The 21,697-nt window shown below is 42.9% G+C and overlaps 1 protein-coding gene across 2 annotated transcripts in view; it reads right to left on the bottom strand.

Annotated features, from left to right (window-relative positions):
• Positions 1-5,672: 5,672 nt before the first annotated feature.
• The window catches only part of si:dkey-178e17.3 (somatomedin-B and thrombospondin type-1 domain-containing protein), a 75,995-nt gene continuing 59,970 nt past the window's right edge, over positions 5,673-21,697 (bottom strand). For both annotated transcript variants that reach the window (XM_062024235.1, XM_062024236.1), the window contains exons 4-5: positions 21,304-21,462; positions 5,673-9,593 (exon numbers count right to left, since the gene is read on the bottom strand). In XM_062024235.1, coding sequence (XP_061880219.1) covers positions 9,488-9,593; positions 21,304-21,462 — 265 coding nt within the window. In that variant the 3' untranslated portion in view covers positions 5,673-9,487. The remainder of the gene's footprint in view (positions 9,594-21,303; positions 21,463-21,697) is intronic.

Genomic DNA, 21,697 nt, shown 5'->3' with positions numbered 1-21,697 from the left:
TCAACTGATTTCTAGTTAGGCTCAATAACCGCTGTCTACACTCAACTAACCTCAGTATTCACAGCTGAATCTTATTGATTGAGGGGGCTGTAACCTACTTAATCGAACAAGCCAACTCTCTCACATCTGTTTATCGTTAACAACCCTAATATTTTTACATGATATACTTCTATGGGGGCTCAACGTTCCACTTTAGACAAGCAGTGTTTTTTTTTCTAAAAGTACACATTGGAAGCCGAGGTGAGACAAATAATTTGTCAGGTACAGAAGCTTCCTTGCTTATCCACCAGCAACAAAAGCAAAAAACGGAAGTTACCCTTGGGTCCGATCCCTTTACGGGAGCTGGTGGTAGGGCTCTGAACAGCTGTCTTGTCGAAAGAAAACAGTGGCTCGCCTGTGACAAAAGCCGCCGCTACTGGTATGCCCCCCCTTTCACTGGGCCTAATCCTAGAACACACTGTTGTCAGTCCCATTAGGCACCACGCCAGAGACACGGGCCTTCCTGCTCCTTTGAAAATCAGGTTAGCAGCAGTAGCAGGGGAGTTGGCTCGGGCGGGGAGAGGGTGCTTCAGAGCGAACAGACAGTTGGGACAAGGGCATATACTGTAGTGGGAAAAAAAGAAAAGGATGTGCTGACTGAGGGGAGTTGTGTAAGGGGAGGGAGGATGTGAGGAAAAGAGGGGAGGACAGCTGAATAGATTGATGGAGGAGGTGAAGTTCAAGATGAACGTCAAAACAAGCAAAAGTAGAAAACATTTATTTAGAACACAGGTGTCAAACTCAAGGCGTGGGGGCCAGCTGTGGTCCGCCACTTCATTATATTTGGCCCTCAAACGCCTGGAAATAATATGTATCAATAAAGTACTGTAACTTTTCTTACTAAATGTATTTTTCCTTTCTATATTGGGAGAAAAAATATATATGTACTCCATGTAGTCGCAAATTATGTGAACTTAAATATTGTCTAATTATGCAAAAATATATTATCAAACATTGAAACCCTTTTTTTAAAAGGAAATAAATACTGATAATAATGATTTCAAAGCAAGTTATCCATCAAATTGTGCAATGTAAGAGCAGCAATAGATTTCATGGTAAAATAGTGACATTTACTGTGGTTTTTACAGCATTTTTCTTTAAATGAAAAACACAGTACTTTTTTTTACTGTAATAAACTGTGGTGGCGTTTTGGCATTTACAATAATACACCGAAAAATCTACAGTTGTTGATTTGCGGTAAAAAAAACAACAACAAAACAAACTGTCAGCTCAGGTGCCAAAATGTTACTGTAAAATTTCATTTTTTTTATTTACAGTAAAAAAAAGTAATGTAAATTTTACAGTACAATTCTGGCAACTGAGCTGCCTTTTTTTTTTTTTTACCATAAAAACAACAGTACTGTTTTTCCATTTACAGTAATATACACTAAATGTTGAGGTGAAATTATTGCAACTTACTATATATTTACTAATAAAATGCATAAAAACATTGTGTAATAGTAGTATTCACTGTTAGGCCCCTTCTACAGGGTAAATCCCACCTAACCTTATCCTTGTCCACACACACACAATGGTCTGTTAAGACCCCCTCCGTCCGTCGGCGCAACGCGACTTAGTACGCATGCGCGGAAAATGCGCACGTCATAGTCACCTCCAGTGTTGCTTTGTGTGCAAGTTCTTAAATTCAATTTAACTTATCTGAACAATATCCAGTGTTGTGATATTTCAATTAACTGGAATCCAGTGTGCTGTGGGGCCCTATTGTAGTGAATCACACCTGAGACATCATAAATTAATTAAATATTTATTAGACACGTAAACAATGTGATAAATAACATTTTACATCAATCAAACTAGGGATCTGGAAATCTGGTCAGGAAACTCCTCACTCTTTTGCCTTCACCCTCATTGTCCATTAATTTTTGGTGACTTTATATACATACTCTGGACCTAGACGTTGAATCCGCGACATATATGATACAGTCTGCTTTGCCAGTCCAAATGCATTCAATGTTTTCCGTAGCCTTCCCTCCACGGCCAGGTAATACAAAGCACACGGTACCTTTTTTTATCACATCCACAGGAAAAAAAAAATCTGGCTGGCTGAAATATTGTGTAAATTCTTTTATAACATATTCTGGTTGAGTCCTCAATTCGAAAATGATTAGCAGGCTGATTATTACATTTTATTAATTGATTAAAACATTGCCATGCAGCAATATGAAGACCATTAACTTGTACAACATTTTAATGTACAGAATAGAAGCATTTATTCAAGTAGAAATATCCCAGCTAGGATAGGTTCCAGCCCCCTGTGACCTCAAAAAGGGACACGCGGTAGAAAATGGATGGATGGATATTACAAAAACATCTTTGACAATGAAAGCATGATCATAACAATCAACATTTTGTGTTATATTTGCATGAAACTGTTATCTAAACATGGAAGTGTAGCTCCTCCTCTGAATGCAAGTGCTCCGAAAGCAGGAATAGAAATTCTGTATTTCACTAAAATACAAAATCTGGCAAGACACCAACACACAGCAGGCATTTGTTTTTAGTGTCATTAAATTATGTTTGTTCTTTTTGTGTTGAGCTGTTTAAAAAAAGCATAATATTTAAAACACATTTATTTAAAGCAAATAAATTGTCCGTTCATGGTGTTAAAACTTAAAAATGATCTGTCTAGGGTACACTTATAAATTATAAAAACAATCGTGATTAATTTTGAGTTAACTATGAACAATGCAATTAACCATGATTAAATATTCAATCGTTTGACAGCCCTAATTAAAATAGATTTCTTTGGCAGAAGGAAAAAAAACAATTGGTGGAGCACCATATTTGTATTTGTTTGTTCGTCCTGTCACTGCTCAATTTACTGAGCTGCCCCATCCGTTTGTTTGCAAAAATTATTTTCAAGCAATGTTATTACAGTTAATACAAATGCTTTTTTTTTTAAATTACGGTGACCAAGAACATGTCACCGGAGTCAAAGCTAAGCTAATTTGAATGTGGAATGAACAAACGTCGATATTTCTAAAGTGTAGTTGTCGACTATTCAAGGTGTGGAGTTTGCATGTTCTCCCTGTGACTGCGTGGGTTCCCACCGGGAACTCCGGCTTCCTCCCACCTCCAAAGACATGCACCTGGGGATAGGTTGATTGGCAACACTAAATTGGCCCTAGTGTGTGAATGTGAGTGTGAATGTTGTCTGTCTAACTGTGTTGGCCCTGCGATGAGGTGGCGACTTGTCCAGGGTACCCCGCCTACTGCCCAAATGCAGCTGAGATAGGCTCCAGCACCCCCGCGACCCCAAAAGGGACAAGCGGTAGAAAATGGATGGAATTGTCACGCCGGGGTTGCATGGTCATTCTCCCAGGATGCAGACGGAAATTCCGGAGGCAAGGTACAGTTAAAGGCCTACTGAAATGAAATGTTCTTAATTAAACGGGGATAGCCGATCCATTCTATGTGTCATACTTGATCATTTCGCGATATTGCCATATTTTTGCTGAAAGGATTTAGAGAACATCGACGGTAAAGTTTTGGTCGCTGATAAAAAAGCCTTGCCTGTACCGGAAGTAGCGTGACGTCACAGGTTGAAGGGCTCCTCACATTTGCACATTACTACACCAGCAGCGAGAGCGATTCGGACCGAGAAAGCGACGATTACCCCATTAATTTGAGCCAGGATGAAAGATTTGTGGATGAGGAACGTGAAAGTGAAGGATTAGAGTGCAGTGCAGGACGTATCTTTTTTCGCTCTGACCGTAACTTAGGTACAAGGGCTCATTGGGTTACACACTCTCTCCTTTTTCTATTGTGGATCACGGATTTGTATTTTAAACCACCTGGGATACTATATGCTCTTGAAAATGAGAGTCGAGAACGCGAAATGGACATTCACAGTGACTTTTATCTCCACGACAATACATCGGCGAAGCACTTTAGCTACGGAGCTAACGTGATAGCATCGTGCTTAACTGCATATAGAAACAGACGAAATAAGCCCCTGACTTGAAGGATGGACAGAAGATCAACAATAGTACCAAACTCTGGACCTGTAACCACACGGTTAATGCTGTGACGCCCGGCGAAGCCTAGCAATGCTGTTGCTAATGACGCCATTGAAGCTAACTTAGCTACGAGACCTCGACAGAGTTATGCTAAAAACATTAGCTCTCCACCTACGCCAGCTCTCATCTGCTCATCACGACCCGTGCTCACCTGCGTTCCAGCGATCGACGGCGCGACAAAGGAATTCACCCGATCATCGATGCGGTCGGCGGCCCGTAGACGGAGGAAGTCAAGGTGAGGACAGCGGCGCGAGTTGTAGCTTTCGACGACACCCCTGCCGCCATCAGAGTCGGCAAGAAACATATATTTCCCCAAAGTTACGTACGTGACATGCACATAGAGCCACGCACGTACGGGCAAGCGATCAAATGTTTGGAAGCAAAAGCTGTACTCACGGTAGCGCGTCTGCTATCCAACTCAAAGTCCTCCTGGTTGTGTTGCTGTAGCCAGCCACTAATACACCGATCCCACCTACAGCTTTCTTCTTTGCAGTCTCCATTGTTAATTGAACAAATTGCAAAAGATTCACCAACACAGATGTCCAGAATACTGTGGAATTTTGCGATGAAAACAGAGCTGTTTGTATTGGGATACAATGTGTCCCAATACTTCCGCTTCAACCCTTGACGTCACGCGCAAACGTCATCATACCTAGACGTTTTCAGCCGGAAGTTTCCCGGGAAATTTAAAATTGCACTTTATAAGTTAACCCGGCCGTATTGGCATGTGTTGCAATGTTAAGATTTCATCATTGATATATAAACTATCAAACTGCATGGTCGGTAGTAGTGGGTTTCAGTAGGCCTTCAAGAAAATGATTTAATGTCCATAAATCCTGCGGGATACAAACAAAAGAGCATTAGCGTGTCGTTAGCACGGGAAGCTAACGGAATAGAAAACAAAAAACGCTTAGCACATGACAAAGCTTAGCTCAGGAATCCAAATGGTAACCGACGTAAACTGTTGCATGAAAGCAAATAAGGAAGCCAGACAGTGTGTGGCGAACAACGTGAATAAGTAGCTCTGTGATTAGTGCCCGGCAGCAGGTGAGCATGCTGAACACTAATCAGAGGCAGGTGAAACTAATCAGCACCCATGGTAACCAAAACACAAACCCAAGGGTGCTCAACACAGGAACTGAGGGAATTCAAAACTAAACAGAACATGATCCAGGCGACGGATCATGACATTAATAGCAGATATTAGACTTTGGGATATGATGGATGGGAAAATATCATTTTGCGTTATAGGGACCCGTTTCCTGTCACGTAAAGCATTTTTAAGTTGTGTTAAATTAGCCTGTGCTTTCCTCATGTTGTCTTTGGTTGTTAAAACACTCCCTATATTTTGTTAAAACATGATTATATACACAAGTTTGTCATTTGGCCTGTCATCATTCCATTTACGCTAGGAACCAGAATGCAGAGAATGCAGTAAAATGATATTGATGGCTCCATGTTTGCGTACATTCACTCCCACTGCATTATTTTTTTAACTGCTGCAAGTAAACACAAAGTAAGGGATATAATCAACATCATTCTTAGCCAGTGGTGTGTGACAAATAAAAAAGGATAGTCATTGTAATCCTCAATTAGAAGACTTTATTTCTGACATCAGAATATATGACAGGAAGAGGAGGGTTGACAATAAAATAGTTGATTTTTTCACTAGTGGAGAGTGTACATGAGGATAATGCGCGGCACTAATAAATGCAATGTTTAATAATAAATACACACAAACACAGACAAGTGGTGGGGAGGGGTATAACAAGTCACGGTTTTGGCACCTAAAGGAACGTTCTGGTATGTGTGTGTGGTATCTGGGATTCGTGCGCTTGAATGAGCTGTGTTGTCCAAGTCAAGAATGTTACGTTAATCTGCTGGTTTTTGGCAGGAAGAAACACACATGAAGAAGTGCTGTGTCTGACCTTTTTGGGCCATTAATGAATACAAATTGGGAGTAAAAAGGTAGAAAAAAGGATGATTATTGATAAAAGTCCCATGTGAAGGTAACTGAATGTCTAATGAGGAAGGGAGGGAAAATTCTTTAATGATGTTGACATGTTGTTAAATGGCTTTTTTTCCCACTCCTACGAGATTCTGCCTAAAAAGTCGTTGGATTTATTTTAGCCAAGACTAATAAATCTACTTTAAGCACCTGAGTAGTCACTCATACCTGATAATGGGATTTAACTGAATGGAAACACTTGTGGAACCTCTAAGGTCAAATATTTGGTTATTTGAAACAACATTTTCTCATGGGCAATAATGTTATTAAAAAATAACTTATTTCAGGGTCAATAAAAATTGGATTGTACAGACATGTATTTGTAAGTAAAGTTTTAACAATCAACATGTGTAAAAAGAAGTTACCGCCGATATGAAATGTAAAAAAAAAAAGTGTTCTCAAACCTAACTTTTGCAATACAAAGAAGTACTGTATTGACCTAAATGTAATATTTTTTTCGAAGATAAAACGTCTTAAAAACAGAACAGGTCTTTTAACATAATACATTTACAAAACCCAAAACCAGTGAAGTTGGCACGATGTGTAATTCGTAAATAAAAACAGAATTCAATGATTTGCTAACCCTTTTCAACTTATATTCAATTGAATAGACCGCAAAGACAAAATATTTAATGTTCAAACTGAGGAACGTATTTTTTTTTTGCAAATAATCATTAACTTAGAATTTAATGGCAGCAACACATTGCAAAAAAGTTGGCACAGGGGCATTTTTACCACTGTGTTACATGGCCTTTCCTTTTAACTATACTCAGTAAACGTTTGGGAACTGAAGAGACCAATTTTTTAAGCTTTTCAGGTGGAATTATTTCCCATTCTTGCTTGATGTACAGCTTAAGTTGTTCAACAGTCCGGGGTCGCCGTTGTGGCCACACATTTTCAATGGGAGACAGGTCTGGACTACAGGCAGGCCAGTCTAGTACCCGCACTCTTTTACTATGAAGCCACACTGTTGTAACACATGGCTTGGCATTGTCTTGCCGAAATAAGCAGGGGCGTCCATGATAATGTTGCTTGTATGGCAACATATGTTGCTCCAAAACCTGTATGTACCTTTCAGCATTAATGGTGCCTTCACAGATGTGTAAGTTACCCATGCCTTGGCCACTAATACACCCCCATACCATCACAGATGCTGGCTTTTCAACTTTGCGCCTATAACAATCCAAATGGTTCTTTTCCTCTTTGGTCCGGAGGACACGACGTCCACAGTTTCTAAAAACAATTTAAAAGGTGAACTCGTCAGACCACAGAACACCTTTACACTTTGCATCAGTCCATTTTAGATGAGCTCGGGTGCAGCTCGAAAGTATTTCTGGGTGTTGTTGATAAATGGCTTTCGCTTTGCATAGTAGTCTTAACTTGCATTACACATGTAGCCACGAACTGTAGTTACTGACAGTGGTTTTCTGAAGTGTTCCTCAGCCCATGTGGTGATATACTTTACACATTGATGTCGGTTTTTGATGCAGTACCACCTGAGGGATCGAAGGTCACGGGCATTCAATGTTGGTTTTCAGCCTTGCTGCTTACGTGCAGTGATTTCTCCACATTCTCTGAACCTTTTGATGATATTACGGACTGTAGATGGTGAAATCCCTAAATTCCTTGCTGGTTGAGAAATATTGTTCTTAAACAATTTGCTCACGCATTTGTTCACAAAGTGGTAACCCTCGCCCCATCCTTGTTTGTGAATGACTGAGCATTTCATGGAAGCTGCTTTCATACCCAATCATGACACCTACCTGTTCTCAATTACCCTGTTCACCTGTGGGATGTTTCAAATAAGTGTTTGATGCGCATTCCTCAACTTTCTCAGTCTTTTTTGCTACTTGTGCCAGCTTTTGTTGCAGGCATCAAATTACAAATGAGCTAATCTTTGCAAAAAATAACTAAGTTTTCCAGTTCGAACGTTAAATATCTTGTCTTTGCAGTCTATTCAATTGAATATAGGTTGAAAAAGATTTGCAAATCATTGTATTCTGTTTTTATTTACGATTTACACAACGTGCCAACTTGACTGGTTTTGGGTTTTGTATATACTGTATATATGCAACCCAACAGGTGGTACCAAACAACAAAGCGAGTCGAAGCTTTTCTTACTGGCATTCGCGCACACCCCAATGACTTGGAGAGATGCCGCCGCCAACAGAGGCCCGCTGTACGCAAGTTAGCAAAATGGGGAGGGATGATATGAAATACAACCATTTTGTATACTGTTATTTCACTGAAATAAAAACATGATTGTAAAAAAAGTATTTGATTTTTGTCATAAAGAATAATTTTCCAAAGGATAGGGCTTGAAAAAATGGTTGTCTTATATTCAGGTCAATACAGCATTTGGGACAAACTATAACACTATGAATAAAGTTCAATTTTGCCAAAAAGTTTACATTTTGCTCGAAAAAATATGATAATATGACTAGATTGTAATATTAAAGGAACATATTGTAATCTGTACGCATGCTTATGGAGATATAAAGGATGACTGCTTAAAAAGTTAAAGTACCCATGGTTGTCATAAAAATGCCATACATTTGACTATTTGACGTTATCATACACGTGTAAAAAGAAGTTAACAGTTTCCAATCAATAAAAACCAATAAACAATAAAACGTGTACTCACCCTTGATGACCACTGATGACAGACATGCTCACATGCTGGTGTCTTCACTTAAAACTATCGCACTTTGTTCCGTTCTTTTCTATAAGTGTCGACTTAGCTATATTGTACTGAGCAGCGTGTACCGCTTTTCTACGTCGTCTCTTAAGGCTCATTTCTTGTTCTATGGTCATCATCGAGGTCTAAGTCTGTGGATTCTGGTGTAGCTTCTTTGAAAATCAACTTTAGAGGTTCCACTGTTTAAAATGGACAAAAAAAGAACAAGACTCTGTGTCCCATTTGTAAAAACAAAACAAAAAACCTTTCAATCAGCCTTAAACTGTAAAAAAGGTGAGGATACAAATACATATAGCTATATTACAATAAACATTACGATCAAGAGTAGAAAATGCATAAAGCAAAATCTTTTTTTTTTTTTTTGCATATTACGCAATGTCGTTTATAGAGGTAGATAGCAGAAGAGGTAACAATGCATGTGAAGCTTGCTGTGCTTGGAGGAAAGAAAGTAACAACAAGGTGGCAGTCAAAACCGAAGCACGGGTCGCTGCGTGCGTACTAAGTAATGCAGTACAATCGAGTATGAGCTGAAAAATACGAATACAAGTGGCAGGATGCTGCTGATCTCCTTGAGTGAAGCCATCCATCCAGAGATTCTGGATCTGGGGGCTTGACTGACAAGGCCTTGCTAGAGTTTTGCAGGAGCTGATTGTGGACAAACTGGTCCTTCGACGTGGTGATGTGCTTAGGCCCCGTGGCCGATCACACAAAGAGGACAGAGAAAGGTGGACATCGGCAGCCTTCGGACGACGACTCTCGCACCCACGAGCCATGGCAGCCTATGACTGAAGCTGCTGCCCAGAAAGTTCTAGAACAAGGGACAAAACAGAGGTGAGGCACCAAATATTTACTGTGGCTAAGGATGAGGGGCTTTAAGTTACTTAGCTGCAGAGAGTACTATGCATTGTAAGGCATTGAAAGAAACTGCGGGGACATTTTGTATCGGAAGTTAACTCTCCACTGTAGTAAACAAAAATATGAGGCATTTTTTATAATCATGACACTGATTAATACGTGAGCTGCACCCTCACGTCTCCAGCCTCTTACTTGCCGCACGGCTGTAATCAATTAGGTGATTTGTGTTTTTTTAAACCCACGTCAATGACATTTTGGTTAAAATATCCTAAGGATCAAGAATAACAGCACACTTAAAGTACCAGTAGAGTGGAAAAACAAGTTGTCTCTATATTGACGCTATAATCATATACCGGTATATCTGATTTATGACACCACAAGTCTTACAAAGTCAATCTCACGGAGATTCCCGGGCCATTTTGAGAGATAATGAGGAAGCCAGTCACGTGATCGTGGGACATTGCGCTAGGAACCATAGAGCCCTTCCCCAACAACAACAATGCTAATCAAGCACACTTTGTGAGAGACAACAACCACACTGCAAAAACTGAAACCTAAGTAAGATTGAATATCTCAAATAAGGGTGATATTTGCTTATTTTCTGTCTGATAAGATAATTCTTCTCACTAAGCAGATTTTATGTTAGAATGTTTTACTTGTTTTAAGGGTTTTGGTCCTACATTATCTCAGTAAGATATTACAGCTTGTTGCTGAGATTTTATGACCTATATTGACTAAAACATGCTTGAAACTAGAATATCAACTGATGCAAAGCTGTGTCATCAACACTCACAAGTATAAAACTACTTTTTTAAAGTAATAATTTCTTACTTCAAGCATGAAAAATATGCCGAGCGCATATCATTATGTCGAGATAATGGCACTAGCATTTACTTAATATAAGAATATTTTTCAACATATTGAGCAAAAATGTCTCTTTTTTTTCTACCAAGAAAAGTGCACTTGTTATTAGTGAGAATATACTTATTTTAAGGTATTTTGGGGTTCATTGAGGTTAGCTAAATTTACTTGTTTTGGAAAGTCTTGACAAGCCAAATTTTCTTGTTCTATTGGCAGATAATTTTGCTTAGTTAAAATAAAATACCCCTAATTTTTGTATTTTTTTTTCTTGTTTTTGAACACTGACTTTTTGCAGTGCATTACTTCTGGAAAAATTATGATCCTGTGTGCAATTGTTACTTTCCACCCACAATCCGAATGCTTCTATATATATGTATATAATATAATATTTATTTCCTGTAAACAACACATTGAACATAAATCGTTCTCAGGACCTTACCTCCTTTTGCACTATTTTTCTTTTTCTTTTCTTCCTATGTTTTGCATATTTTGTAGACTGGCGCACTGATACTGGAGTTGCTTTTAATCTCACTGTACCTGTGTATAGGACAATAAAAGGCATTCTATTCTATGATCCAGGAACTTATATTTTTGAGCCCGAACACAATGAGGATGAGCAATAAGTTTTATAAACCGAGTGATGCATGCAGTTCCATTGTGACACTATAGCATCCGCAGCATTGCAAGTGCTAAACATACAAAATAAGCATAACAAACCAAAATAAAACAAACACTGTAATATGTCCACTCGCGCTGGGATGCCGACCGACGGGATGATCATATAATTCCGTTTGGATGAAGGATCAATCACAATCCTCACGGAGAGTTAAAAAATGTTCCTGTAGTAAATGTCTTTTGAAGTCTATTTCACCATCTCGGGGACGGGCAAGTCGACCAGCCTGTCAATCCATGGCCACATTTGTCTACTACCAGGTGAGAAATGCATGAATTATAATCGAGAATTTACATTTGGCAAGTTTGAGACCAAGCAGAAGCAGCCGTCAACAATAGCAGCTTAAGCTAGCATTAGCTCACCGCTATCGCTGTGTGGCTACGATAGTCCGTCTGCATTGGCGCTTATAATAACAATATCACTCATATTTGGTTAGTTTTTAGGTCATGACATGTAAATGGAGTATTGTTAGCGCTTTCTGGATGTTTTTAGAGAGAGTATTAAAAGCCTACTGAAATTATTTTTTTGTATTTAAACTGGGATAGCAGATCCATTCTATGTGTCATACTTGATCATTTTGCGATATTGCCATATTTTTGCTGAAAGGATTTAGTAGAGAACATCGACAATAAAGTTCGCAACTTTTGGTCGCTGATAAAAAAAGTACCGGAATTAGCGTGACGTCGCAGGTTGAAAGGCTCCTCACATTTCCCCATTGTTTTCAATGATGGCCGCCAGCAGCGAGAGCGATTCGGACCGAGAAAACGACGATTACCACATTAATTTGAGCCAGGATGAAAGATCCGTGGATGAGGAAACGTGAGAGTGAAGGATTAGAGTGTAGTGCAGGACGTATCTTTTTTCGCTCTGACCGTAACTTAGGTACAAGGGCTCATTGGATTCCAACCTCTCTCCTTTTTCTATTGTGGATCACGGATTTGTATTTTAAACCACCTCGGATACTATATCCTCTTGAAAATGAGAGTCGAGAACGCGAAATGGACATTCACCGTGACTTTTATCTCCACGACAATACATCGGCGAAGCACTTTAGCTACGGAGCTAACGTGATAGCATCGTGCTTAACTGCATATAGAAACAGACGAAATAAGCCTCTGACTGGAAGGATAGACAGAAGATCAACAATTCTACCAAACTCTGGACCTGTAACCACACGGTTAATGCTGTACCGCCTGGCGAAGCCTAGCAATGCTGTTGCTAACGACGCCATTGAAGCTAACTTAGCTACGGGACCTCGACAGAGCTATGCTAAAAACATTAGCTCTCCACCTACGCCAGCTCTCATCTCCTCATCAACACCCGTGCTCACCTGCGTTCCAGCGATCGACGGCGCGACGAAGGACTTCACCCGATCATCGATGCGGTCGGCGGCCCGGAGACGGAGGAAGTCAGGGTGAGGACAGTAGCGCGTCAGCTATCCAACTCAAAGTCCTCCTGGTTGTGTTGCTGTAGCCAGCCGCTAATACACCGATCCCACCTACAGCTTTCTTCTTTGCAGTCTCCATTGTTCATTAAACAAATGGCAAAAGATTCACCAACACAGATGTCCAGAATACTGTGGAATTTTGCGATGAAAACAGAGCTGTTTGTATTGGGATACAATGGTGTCCAAATACTTCCGCTTCAACCCTTGACGTCACGCGCAAACGTCATCATACCTAGACGTTTTCAGCCGGAAGTTTCCCGGGAAATTTTAAATTGCACTTTATAAGTTAACCCGGCCGTATTGGCATGTGTTGCAATGTTAAGATTTCATCATTGATATCTAAACTATCAGACTGCGTGGTCGGTAGTAGTGGGTTTCAGTAGGACTTTAATGAGTGCAACAGAGGACCCTCGATCTTTTCACTCAATCATTAATTTTGGATTTCTAATGCATAAAAAAAGCCAAGCATGTGTGTTCTTGTTTTACATAAGGATTCTGAATGATAAACACCACCACATCAATTTTTGCATATTTCAGAATGACTGATCTGATAACATGGTCAGAGTGCAGAAACGTAACAACCAGGATGTCAATCTCCAAAAATAGCCGAAGGTATTCGGAGCGGAATATTCTAAATGGCTGACTGAATTTGTGGCATTTTGAGATGTTTAAACAGTGTTTTTACATACTTTACAGTCTTGCTATGTAGCTTCGAGTTCCTAGACAACAGCTTTGAACTAGCGTTTTTGCGACATAGCCTCCGGCTCGCGGCACCTTCAATTTGAGGATTTTATCAGCAAAAGGGGTACCTGGTCGCATCGTGGTGCGAGGTGTTCTCCCAAGGATGCAGACGGCTTCGGACACAGCTTGCAGGTAGGAAAATGATTTATTTCCACAAATCAGACAGAAAAAACAAAAACGACTAGCATGGGAGCTAGCAAGCAAAAAAATAGCATAGCCTGAAAGCTAGCAGGAATCAAAAAGGTCGATACTTGTTGCATGTAAGCAAATTAGGAAGCCAGGCAGAGTGCTGCCCGGGCGAAGACTAAATAGCCCTCTGATTAGCGCTTGGGCAACAGGTGCGCGTCCCAAACGCTAACCAGAGGCAGGTGATCACAATCTGCCGTCATGGCAACAGAAACCAAACAAGGTGCTGAAAACACATGTGACTTGAAAACGTAAAACTATGATCCGGGCAGCGGATCATAACAGCACCCCCCCCTAAAAGGACAGATTCCAGATGTCCCTTGAAAACAAAAAAAATAACTGGAACCCGAAAAAAAAACCAAGCAAAAAATTCACGAGTCAAGGGCGGGCGGGGGGGTGACTTGGTGGTGGGTCGAGAGGCCACGTGTCCCCGAATCCACCGGGGAAGGGTCAGGTGGCGGCGGCGAATGGAACGCCGCCGCCGCTGGCGAGGCGGGCGACCACGGTAAGGCCACATTCGTGGCCGCCGAGAAGGTGGGCGTGAGTGCCGCCAGAATTTCAGCAGCCTCTGAGTCCTCTGAGAGAGCTGCTTGCGCAGCCGGATCACTCGAGGTCGCTGAGACGTCGCCGTGGAAGCGGTAGGTGTCGACGTCGCTGTGGCAGCCGGAGGAGTCGACGTCGCTGTTGAGGCAGCCGGAGTCGCTGTCGTGGCAGCAGGAGTCGCTGTCGTGGCAGCAGGAGTCGCTGTCGTGGCAGCAGGAGTCGCTGTCGTGGCAGCCGGAGTCGCTGTCGTGGCAGCAGGAGTCGCTGTCGTGGCAGCCGGAGTCGCTGTCGTGGCAGCCGGAGTCGCTGTCGTGGCAGCAGGAGTCGCTGTCGTGGCAGCCGGAGTCGCTGTCGTGGCAGCAGGAGTCGCTGTCGTGGCAGCAGGAGTCGCTGTCGTGGCAGCAGGAGTCGCTGTCGTGGCAGCAGGAGTCGCTGTCGTGGCAGCCGGAGTCGCTGTCGTGGCAGCCGGAGTCGCTGTCGTGGCAGCAGGAGTCGCTGTCGTGGCAGCCGGAGTCGCTGTCGTGGCAGCCGGAGTCGCTGTCGTGGCAGCCGGAGTCGCTGTCGTGGAAGCCGGAGTCGCTGTCGTGGCAGCCGGAGTCGCTGTCGTGGCAGCCGGTGCTGGTGCGAGAACCAGTCGTGGTACAGGTGCTGGTGCGAGAACCAGCCGTGGTGCAGGTACTGGTGCGAGAACCAGTCGTGGTGCAGGTACTGGTGCAAGAACCAGTAGTGGTGCAGGTACTGGTGCAAGAACCAGTCGTGGTGCAGGTACTGGTGCGAGAACCAGTCGTGGTGCAGGTACTGGTGCGAGAACCAGTCGTGGTGCAGGTACTGGTGCGAGAACCAGTCGTGGTGCAGGTACTGGTGCGAGAACCAGTCGTGGTGCAGGTACTGGTGCGGGGACCAGCCGTGGAGCAGGTACTGGTGTGGGAACCAGCAGAGGTGCAGGTACTGGTGTGGGAACCAGCCGAGGTGCAGGTACTGGTGTGAGAACCAGTCGAGGTGCAGGTACTGGTGTGAGAACCAGTCGAGGTGCAGGTACTGGTACCTGTGGTGGAGCTGGTGCTAGCCTTAGCCTTGGCGCTAGCTTAGGTGCAGGTGGCCTAGCTGGCGGTTGCGGCTTAGCAGGCCGTCGGACTGGTGGCGGTGGCCGAGCAGGAGGTTGCAGCTTAGCACGCCGTTGTGCCACCCCACTCGCACAGCTCCCAGTACTAGCCCCCCCCCTCAAAAAGCGGATCCCAGACGCGCTCCTTGCGGATTGGAACCGTCTTCAAGGGTGGGTGGAGGGAGGTCAGGGGGAGGGTAGAATCCTCTCCCCCAAATTGTCCAAAATGTCTATTGTCGCCCCCCACTTGAGACTGGGACTGACTAGATTTAGTCCTTAAAAAAATGTCCTGATAAAGCTTAATCTTAGAATTAAAGTCACTTGAAAATGGCTGGCAGGAAGAATTGACATAATGTCTAAAAAAGTCTTTGTCTATGACGTCATCCAAAATGGACGGGACAACGTCATCAAGCGGCGTGTCATCAGGGGGTGCCGACGGAATGACGTCATAGCTGCAGTCCCAGTGATTGACAGGCCAGTCATAACAGTCTTCGGTAAGGTAGTTGATGAGATTAACAGACCTTTGAAGAGGGGAATCTTGGGCTGAATGTAGCTTGCTGTGTACCGGTGGAGGAGATTGAGGGAGTGGCGCGTCTTGGCAGCGAAGTGAAGACCTCTTGGGTGGCTTCCGTCTTCGCTGACGCGTCCGGTGGTGCGGAGGTGTGGCGATGTCCTCGGGCCAAACGGAGTGGATTGGGACCAACCTTCCGTTAGGACCCCAGATCAGGTCCTGGCGCTCCGAAGGGGAATAGCGGAGAGTCTCCGCCTCCATCGCTCGCAACACCATCCACGCACCTTCGTCCATCTCCTCCGACATGCTCGCTGCGAGAGAACTTCTTCTTGCTGGCTTCCTACTGTAACGACCGGGTCGCATCGTGGTGCGAGGTGTTCTCCCAAGGATGCAGACGGCTTCGGACACAGCTTGCAGGTAGGAAAATGATTTATTTCCACAAATCAGACAGAAAAAACAAAAACGACTAGCATGGGAGCTAGCAAGCAAAAAAATAGCATAGCCTGAAAGCTATCAGGAATCAAAAAGGTCGATACTTGTTGCATGTAAGCAAATTAGGAAGCCAGGCAGAGTGCTGCCCGGGCGAAGACTAAATAGCCCTCTGATTAGCGCTTGGGCAACAGGTGCGCGTCCCAAACGCTAACCAGAGGCAGGTGATCACAATCTGCCGTCATGGCAACAGAAACCAAACAAGGTGCTGAAAACACATGTGACTTGAAAACGTAAAACTATGATCCGGGCAGCGGATCATAACAAGGGGCTTTGTTCCGCAGTAAGTTTGCCACAGGGGACCTTTATTATAGTGAAAGAGAAGGCACTACCGGGACACAAGCCGATGAAGGATCGCCTCATACTGCTAGTTTGTGCTATAGCTAGCAGTGACTTAAGGTGATCCCAGAGTGACACAATGCCATAAATGTTCCTAGTTTCGGAGCACACCAACAATACTTTTGTATGTGCGTGCCTGTTGACCTTTAAGCTTGCTGTAATAATGTTGTGTTGTTTGGATAAAAAAGAGATGGTTAAGCCATTACTGCCTTGTTATATTGGTTTGATATGTATATGTGTGTGTGTGTATATATATATATATGACTACCTCTTGAAGCTCATCTAGAGAATGCCAAGAGTGTGCAAAGCCGTAATCAGAGCAAAGGGTGGCTATTTTGAAGAAACTAGAATACAAAACATGCTCTCAGTTATTTCACCTTTTTTGTTAAGTACATAACTCCACATGTATTCATTCATAGTTTTGATGCCTTCAGTGACAATCTACAATGTAAATAGTCATGAAAATAACGCATTGAATGAGAAGGTGTGTCCAAACTTTTGGCCTGTACTGTATATTCTTCAAAAAGTGTGTGTTTCTTACTAAAACAGTAGCTTTTGGCGAGGTTAGACCAAGTTATTCATGTTTACATAGATTCTTATGGGAACTCTGCTTTACTATACAAACTTTTGGGTTTACGAACCCTGTTCAAGAACCAATTAAGTTTGTAAATCGAGCTCCCCTGTATGTGTATGTAAAAAAGTATGTGTTTTTTTTAAATATTTCTCCTTTGAATTTAACCCTTGTGTGGTGTTCGGGTCTGTGGGACCCGTTTTCGATTTTTATCAAAAGAAAAATGATACAATTAATTAATTTTTCAAACTGAGACTCACTGGCTTTGGCTCATTTTCTGTGAAGAACATATATCAGAATACATATTTAATGAACACACATCATACACCCCCCCTACACAATTCTATTACATATAAGATGTCCGGGGTCCACTGGACCACGGGCTAATAGAAGTGTGGAAATTGATGTTCTGTGTACCACACGCGCGCACACACACACACACACACAAACACATACACACACACACACACACACACACACACACACACACACACACACACACACACACACACACACACACACACACACACACACACACACACACACACACACACACACACACACACACACACACACACACACACACACACACACACACACACACAGCAGGCCTAGACGGGGAGGACATAGTGTAGGTACACAGAACATCAGAGGGTCAAATGTGCGACAAAATGAGTGCAAAAAGTGTTGACAAACAATGTTGCAACCATTGTGTGGGAAGCACAGATGCAGAAACACAAAAAAAGAATCCCTGTGGGATGCAGAAACTGGCAGAGAAATTTCCATGCAACGTTCATATTGTTGTTACTCAGCCAGTGTCTGTGGGTCTTAGACTTAGACTTACTTTTTATTGTCGTTCAAATTTGAACTTTACAGTACAGATAAAAACGAAATTTCGTTGCATTAGCTCAGTGGTTCTCAAACTTTTTTTGTCATCCCCCACTTTGGACAAGGGGGAGTTTTCAAGCCCCACCTTCCCCTATCGCCCCAATAGAACGCTAATGCCAAGCTTAACATTTTCAAATTTATTGAACATCAAGTAACATCAAGTTGTATACATTCAAACTCAATAACATAAAATAACATCAAGTTCAATAATAAATAAAATAACTGTGCAGCTGTGGTATAACTTGCATCAAGTTCAATAATAAATAAAATAACTTGCATCAAGTTCAATAATAAATAAAACAAAAGTGTTATAACTTGCATCAAGTTCAATAATAAATCAAAAAAAGTGTTATAACTTGCATTAAGTTAAATAATAAATCAAATAAAAGTGTTATAACTTGCATCAAGTTCAATAATAAATCAAATAAAAGTGTTATAACTTGCATCAAGTTCAATAATAAATCAAATAAAAGTGTTATAACTTGCATCAAGTTCAATAATAAATCAAATAAAAGTGTTATAACTTGCATCAAGTTCAATAATAAATCAAATAAAAGTGTTATAACTTGCATCAAGTTCAATAATAAATCAAATAACTTGCATCAAGTTTAATAATAAATAAAATAAAAGTGCCACTTTGCAATCTTTGCACACAAAAAAAAGGAGGAGATATGCATTTGGCAAGACAGGGCAAGTGAACATGAGTTTTACAGTACTCCAGCATTAGTGGCTGCACTGAGCCTGTTTTGCACTGCACAGCTTTTCAAATTGGGGTTGCATGCTTGACACTGCCACTCTTGAGTCATGCTCAATGACGTTCAGCTAAGACCTGTACTTCGTTTTGAGTGAATCAACAGCTGAAAAGCCTTTCTCACACAGATAAGATGTGGCAAAGGGGAGAAGAATGGACACAGCTCTCTGCCCGATGAGTGGATATTGATTAGCCTGCTACCCATCCGCACAAAAGTTTGTTCCGCTTAGCCCCGCCCCCATTAGTTACTGTTGCTATGTCTGTCAAACTTTCGCTCCTACCTAGAAATTTAAAGCCTACCGGAAAAATAAGTAATTTACATGTATTTGTATAGCGGATTTCACGGACAGAATCACAAAGTGATTTACAGTGTGTATAGAAAATGAAAGCATAGTAAAAAAAAAAAATCTAAGAATATAATAAAAAATAAAAAAAATTAAGTGACATTTCCTCCTGTTCCTCGCGCCCCACCTGTCATGTCTCTATTCCCCACCAGTGGGGCGCGCCCCACACTTTGAGAAACGCTGCATTAGCTGGTAGGCAGTGCAGGATAAAAAAGCAATAAGGTGCAGATGTAAATAAATAGATTACTGTAAAGATAAATATATCGCACTTTTGCATATGCATCCACGTTTATGGATGTATGTTATATTGTCTTTATATTCCAGCGAAATCATCCATTTTTGGGGGGAATTGAGGGGATTATTATGATGCGTTCAAGAGTCTTACGGCCTGAGGGAAGAAGCTGTTACAGAACCTGGAGGTTCTGCTACGGAGGCTGCGGACATCTTTCTAGAGTCCAGCAGTGAAAACAGTCCTTGGTGGGGGTGGGAGGAGTCTCTGCAGATTTTCTGAGCCCTGGTCAGGCAGCGGCTTTTTGCGATCTCCTGGATAGGAGGAAGAGGAATCCTGATGATCTTTTCCGCTGTCCTCACCACTCTCTGGAGAGACTTCCAGTCTGAGGCACTGCAGGCTCCAGTCCAGACAGAGATGCTGTTGGTCAGCAGGCTCTCTATAGTGCCTCTGTAGAATGTGGTGAGAATGGGGGGAGGGAGCTGTGCTCTTTTCATCCCACGCAAAAAGTGCATGCGCTGCTGAGCTCTTTTTACAAGAGCTCCGGTGTGTAGGGACCAGGTCATATTGTCAGTTATCTGCACCCCCAGGAACTTGGTGCTGCTTACCATCTCCACCGCTGTGCCGTTGATGAAGAGTGGAGCGTGGTTGGACTGGTGCTTCCTGAAGTCGACAATGATCGCCTTGGTCTTGTCGATGTTCAGGACCAGGTTGTTGGTTCTGCACCAGTCAACCAGATGTTTCACCTTCTCCCTGTAGTCCATGTCGTTGTTGTCACGGATGAGGCCCACTACTGTCGTGTCGTCCGCATACTTCACAATGTGGTTAGTAGTGGACCTGGCGCAGCAGTCATGGGTCATCAACGTGAACAGCAGCAGACTCAGGACGCAGCCCTGGGGGTCGCCGGTGCTCAGGGAGATGGCACTGGAGGTGTTGTTGCCCACTCTCACAGACTGGGGTCTGTCTGTGAGGAAGTCAAGCAGCCAGTTGCAAAGGGGGGTACTGAATCCAAGGGGGGCCAGTTTGCTCACCAAGTGCTGCAGGAGGATGGTGTTGAATGCTGAGCTGAAGTCCAGAAACAACATCCGCACGTGTGTGTCCTTTCCTTCCAGATGTGCTAAGCTCAGGTGGAGTGCAGAGGAGATGGCGTCCTCTGTGGAGCGGTTAGGGCGATAAGCAAACTGGTATGGGTCGAATGTGGGGGGAAGTCTGGAGACAATGTATTCCTTTACCAGCCTCTCGAAGCACTTCATTACAGATGTTTTTTGGGATAAGTCAGTATTTTAACATAAAAATGTTTGATTGTGAGGCATTAAAAGCCACAAAATGCAACGGGTCCATCAGACCCACGAACACTGGCCGAGTAACAACAATATGAACACCACACAAGGGTTAATTGTGTATCCTCTTTGTTGAATTACAAGCCAACCTGCTGTCACATGGATAAATATTTGTCCAAGTAGATGACTTGAGATACGGCATATATTAGAACTGAGACGACCAAATACAGTATATCCTACTGTAAATACAAGAAAATAACATTACTCCTGTTTAATATCCAAGGTGCTTTAATTACTTATTTCATTGGGACGGTGTGGCGCAGTTGGGAGAGTGGCCGTGCCAGCAACCTGAGGGTTTCTGGTTCAATCCCTACCTTCTACCAACCTCGTCACGTCCGTTGTGGCCCTGAGCAAGACACTTCACCCTTGCTCCTGATGGGTCGTGGTTAGTGCCTTGCATGGCAGCTCCTGCCATCAGTGTGGGAATGTGTGTGTGAATGGGTGAATGTGGAAATAGTGTCAAAGCGCTTTGAGTACCTTGAAGGTAGAAAAGCGCTATAAAAGTATAACCCATTTGCCATTTACCATTCATTGTGTGGTCACAAGGTGGCAACATTGTATACTCCTACTGTATGTAATTATACAAAAATATGTGCAATGTGACAAACAACTGTGGTGTCATGGTTTGATTAAATTGTTTTAAATTACCTGGTGCCTTCAAAACCGCCTCCTCCACATCGGTCTGACTTGGACATGGCGTCACTCTGGCACTCGGCACACACCAGCCTCTCTCTCACCAGCTGAGCACTCCACAGTTGGAGTTTGCACGGCGCGCTTGCTTGTTTCACCCTCAAATACACGCAGTAGCTGCAAAAAAAGAACCACTGAGATCAGTCGTGTTTGAACAAATGCCGACCGAGGCCACCGACCAACGTGAGCTTGAGGTGAACTTGGCTCTACAGATGGAGGAAGCAAACTGTGTTGACTAGCGCCTCGAGCCAGACAAAAGACCAATCAAGGCTCAGATAACACGAGCAGCCTCATTTGAAGGCGATCCAGCAGTGTCATGTCACCTGCAGCATATCCTAATATCAACACAGCT

This window comes from Entelurus aequoreus, linkage group LG17 (assembly GCF_033978785.1).
Source record: "Entelurus aequoreus isolate RoL-2023_Sb linkage group LG17, RoL_Eaeq_v1.1, whole genome shotgun sequence".
NCBI lineage: Eukaryota > Metazoa > Chordata > Actinopteri > Syngnathiformes > Syngnathidae > Entelurus > Entelurus aequoreus.
The sequence above is the reverse complement of the archived record's forward strand: the minus strand, read 5'-3'. Positions and strand labels throughout refer to the sequence as shown.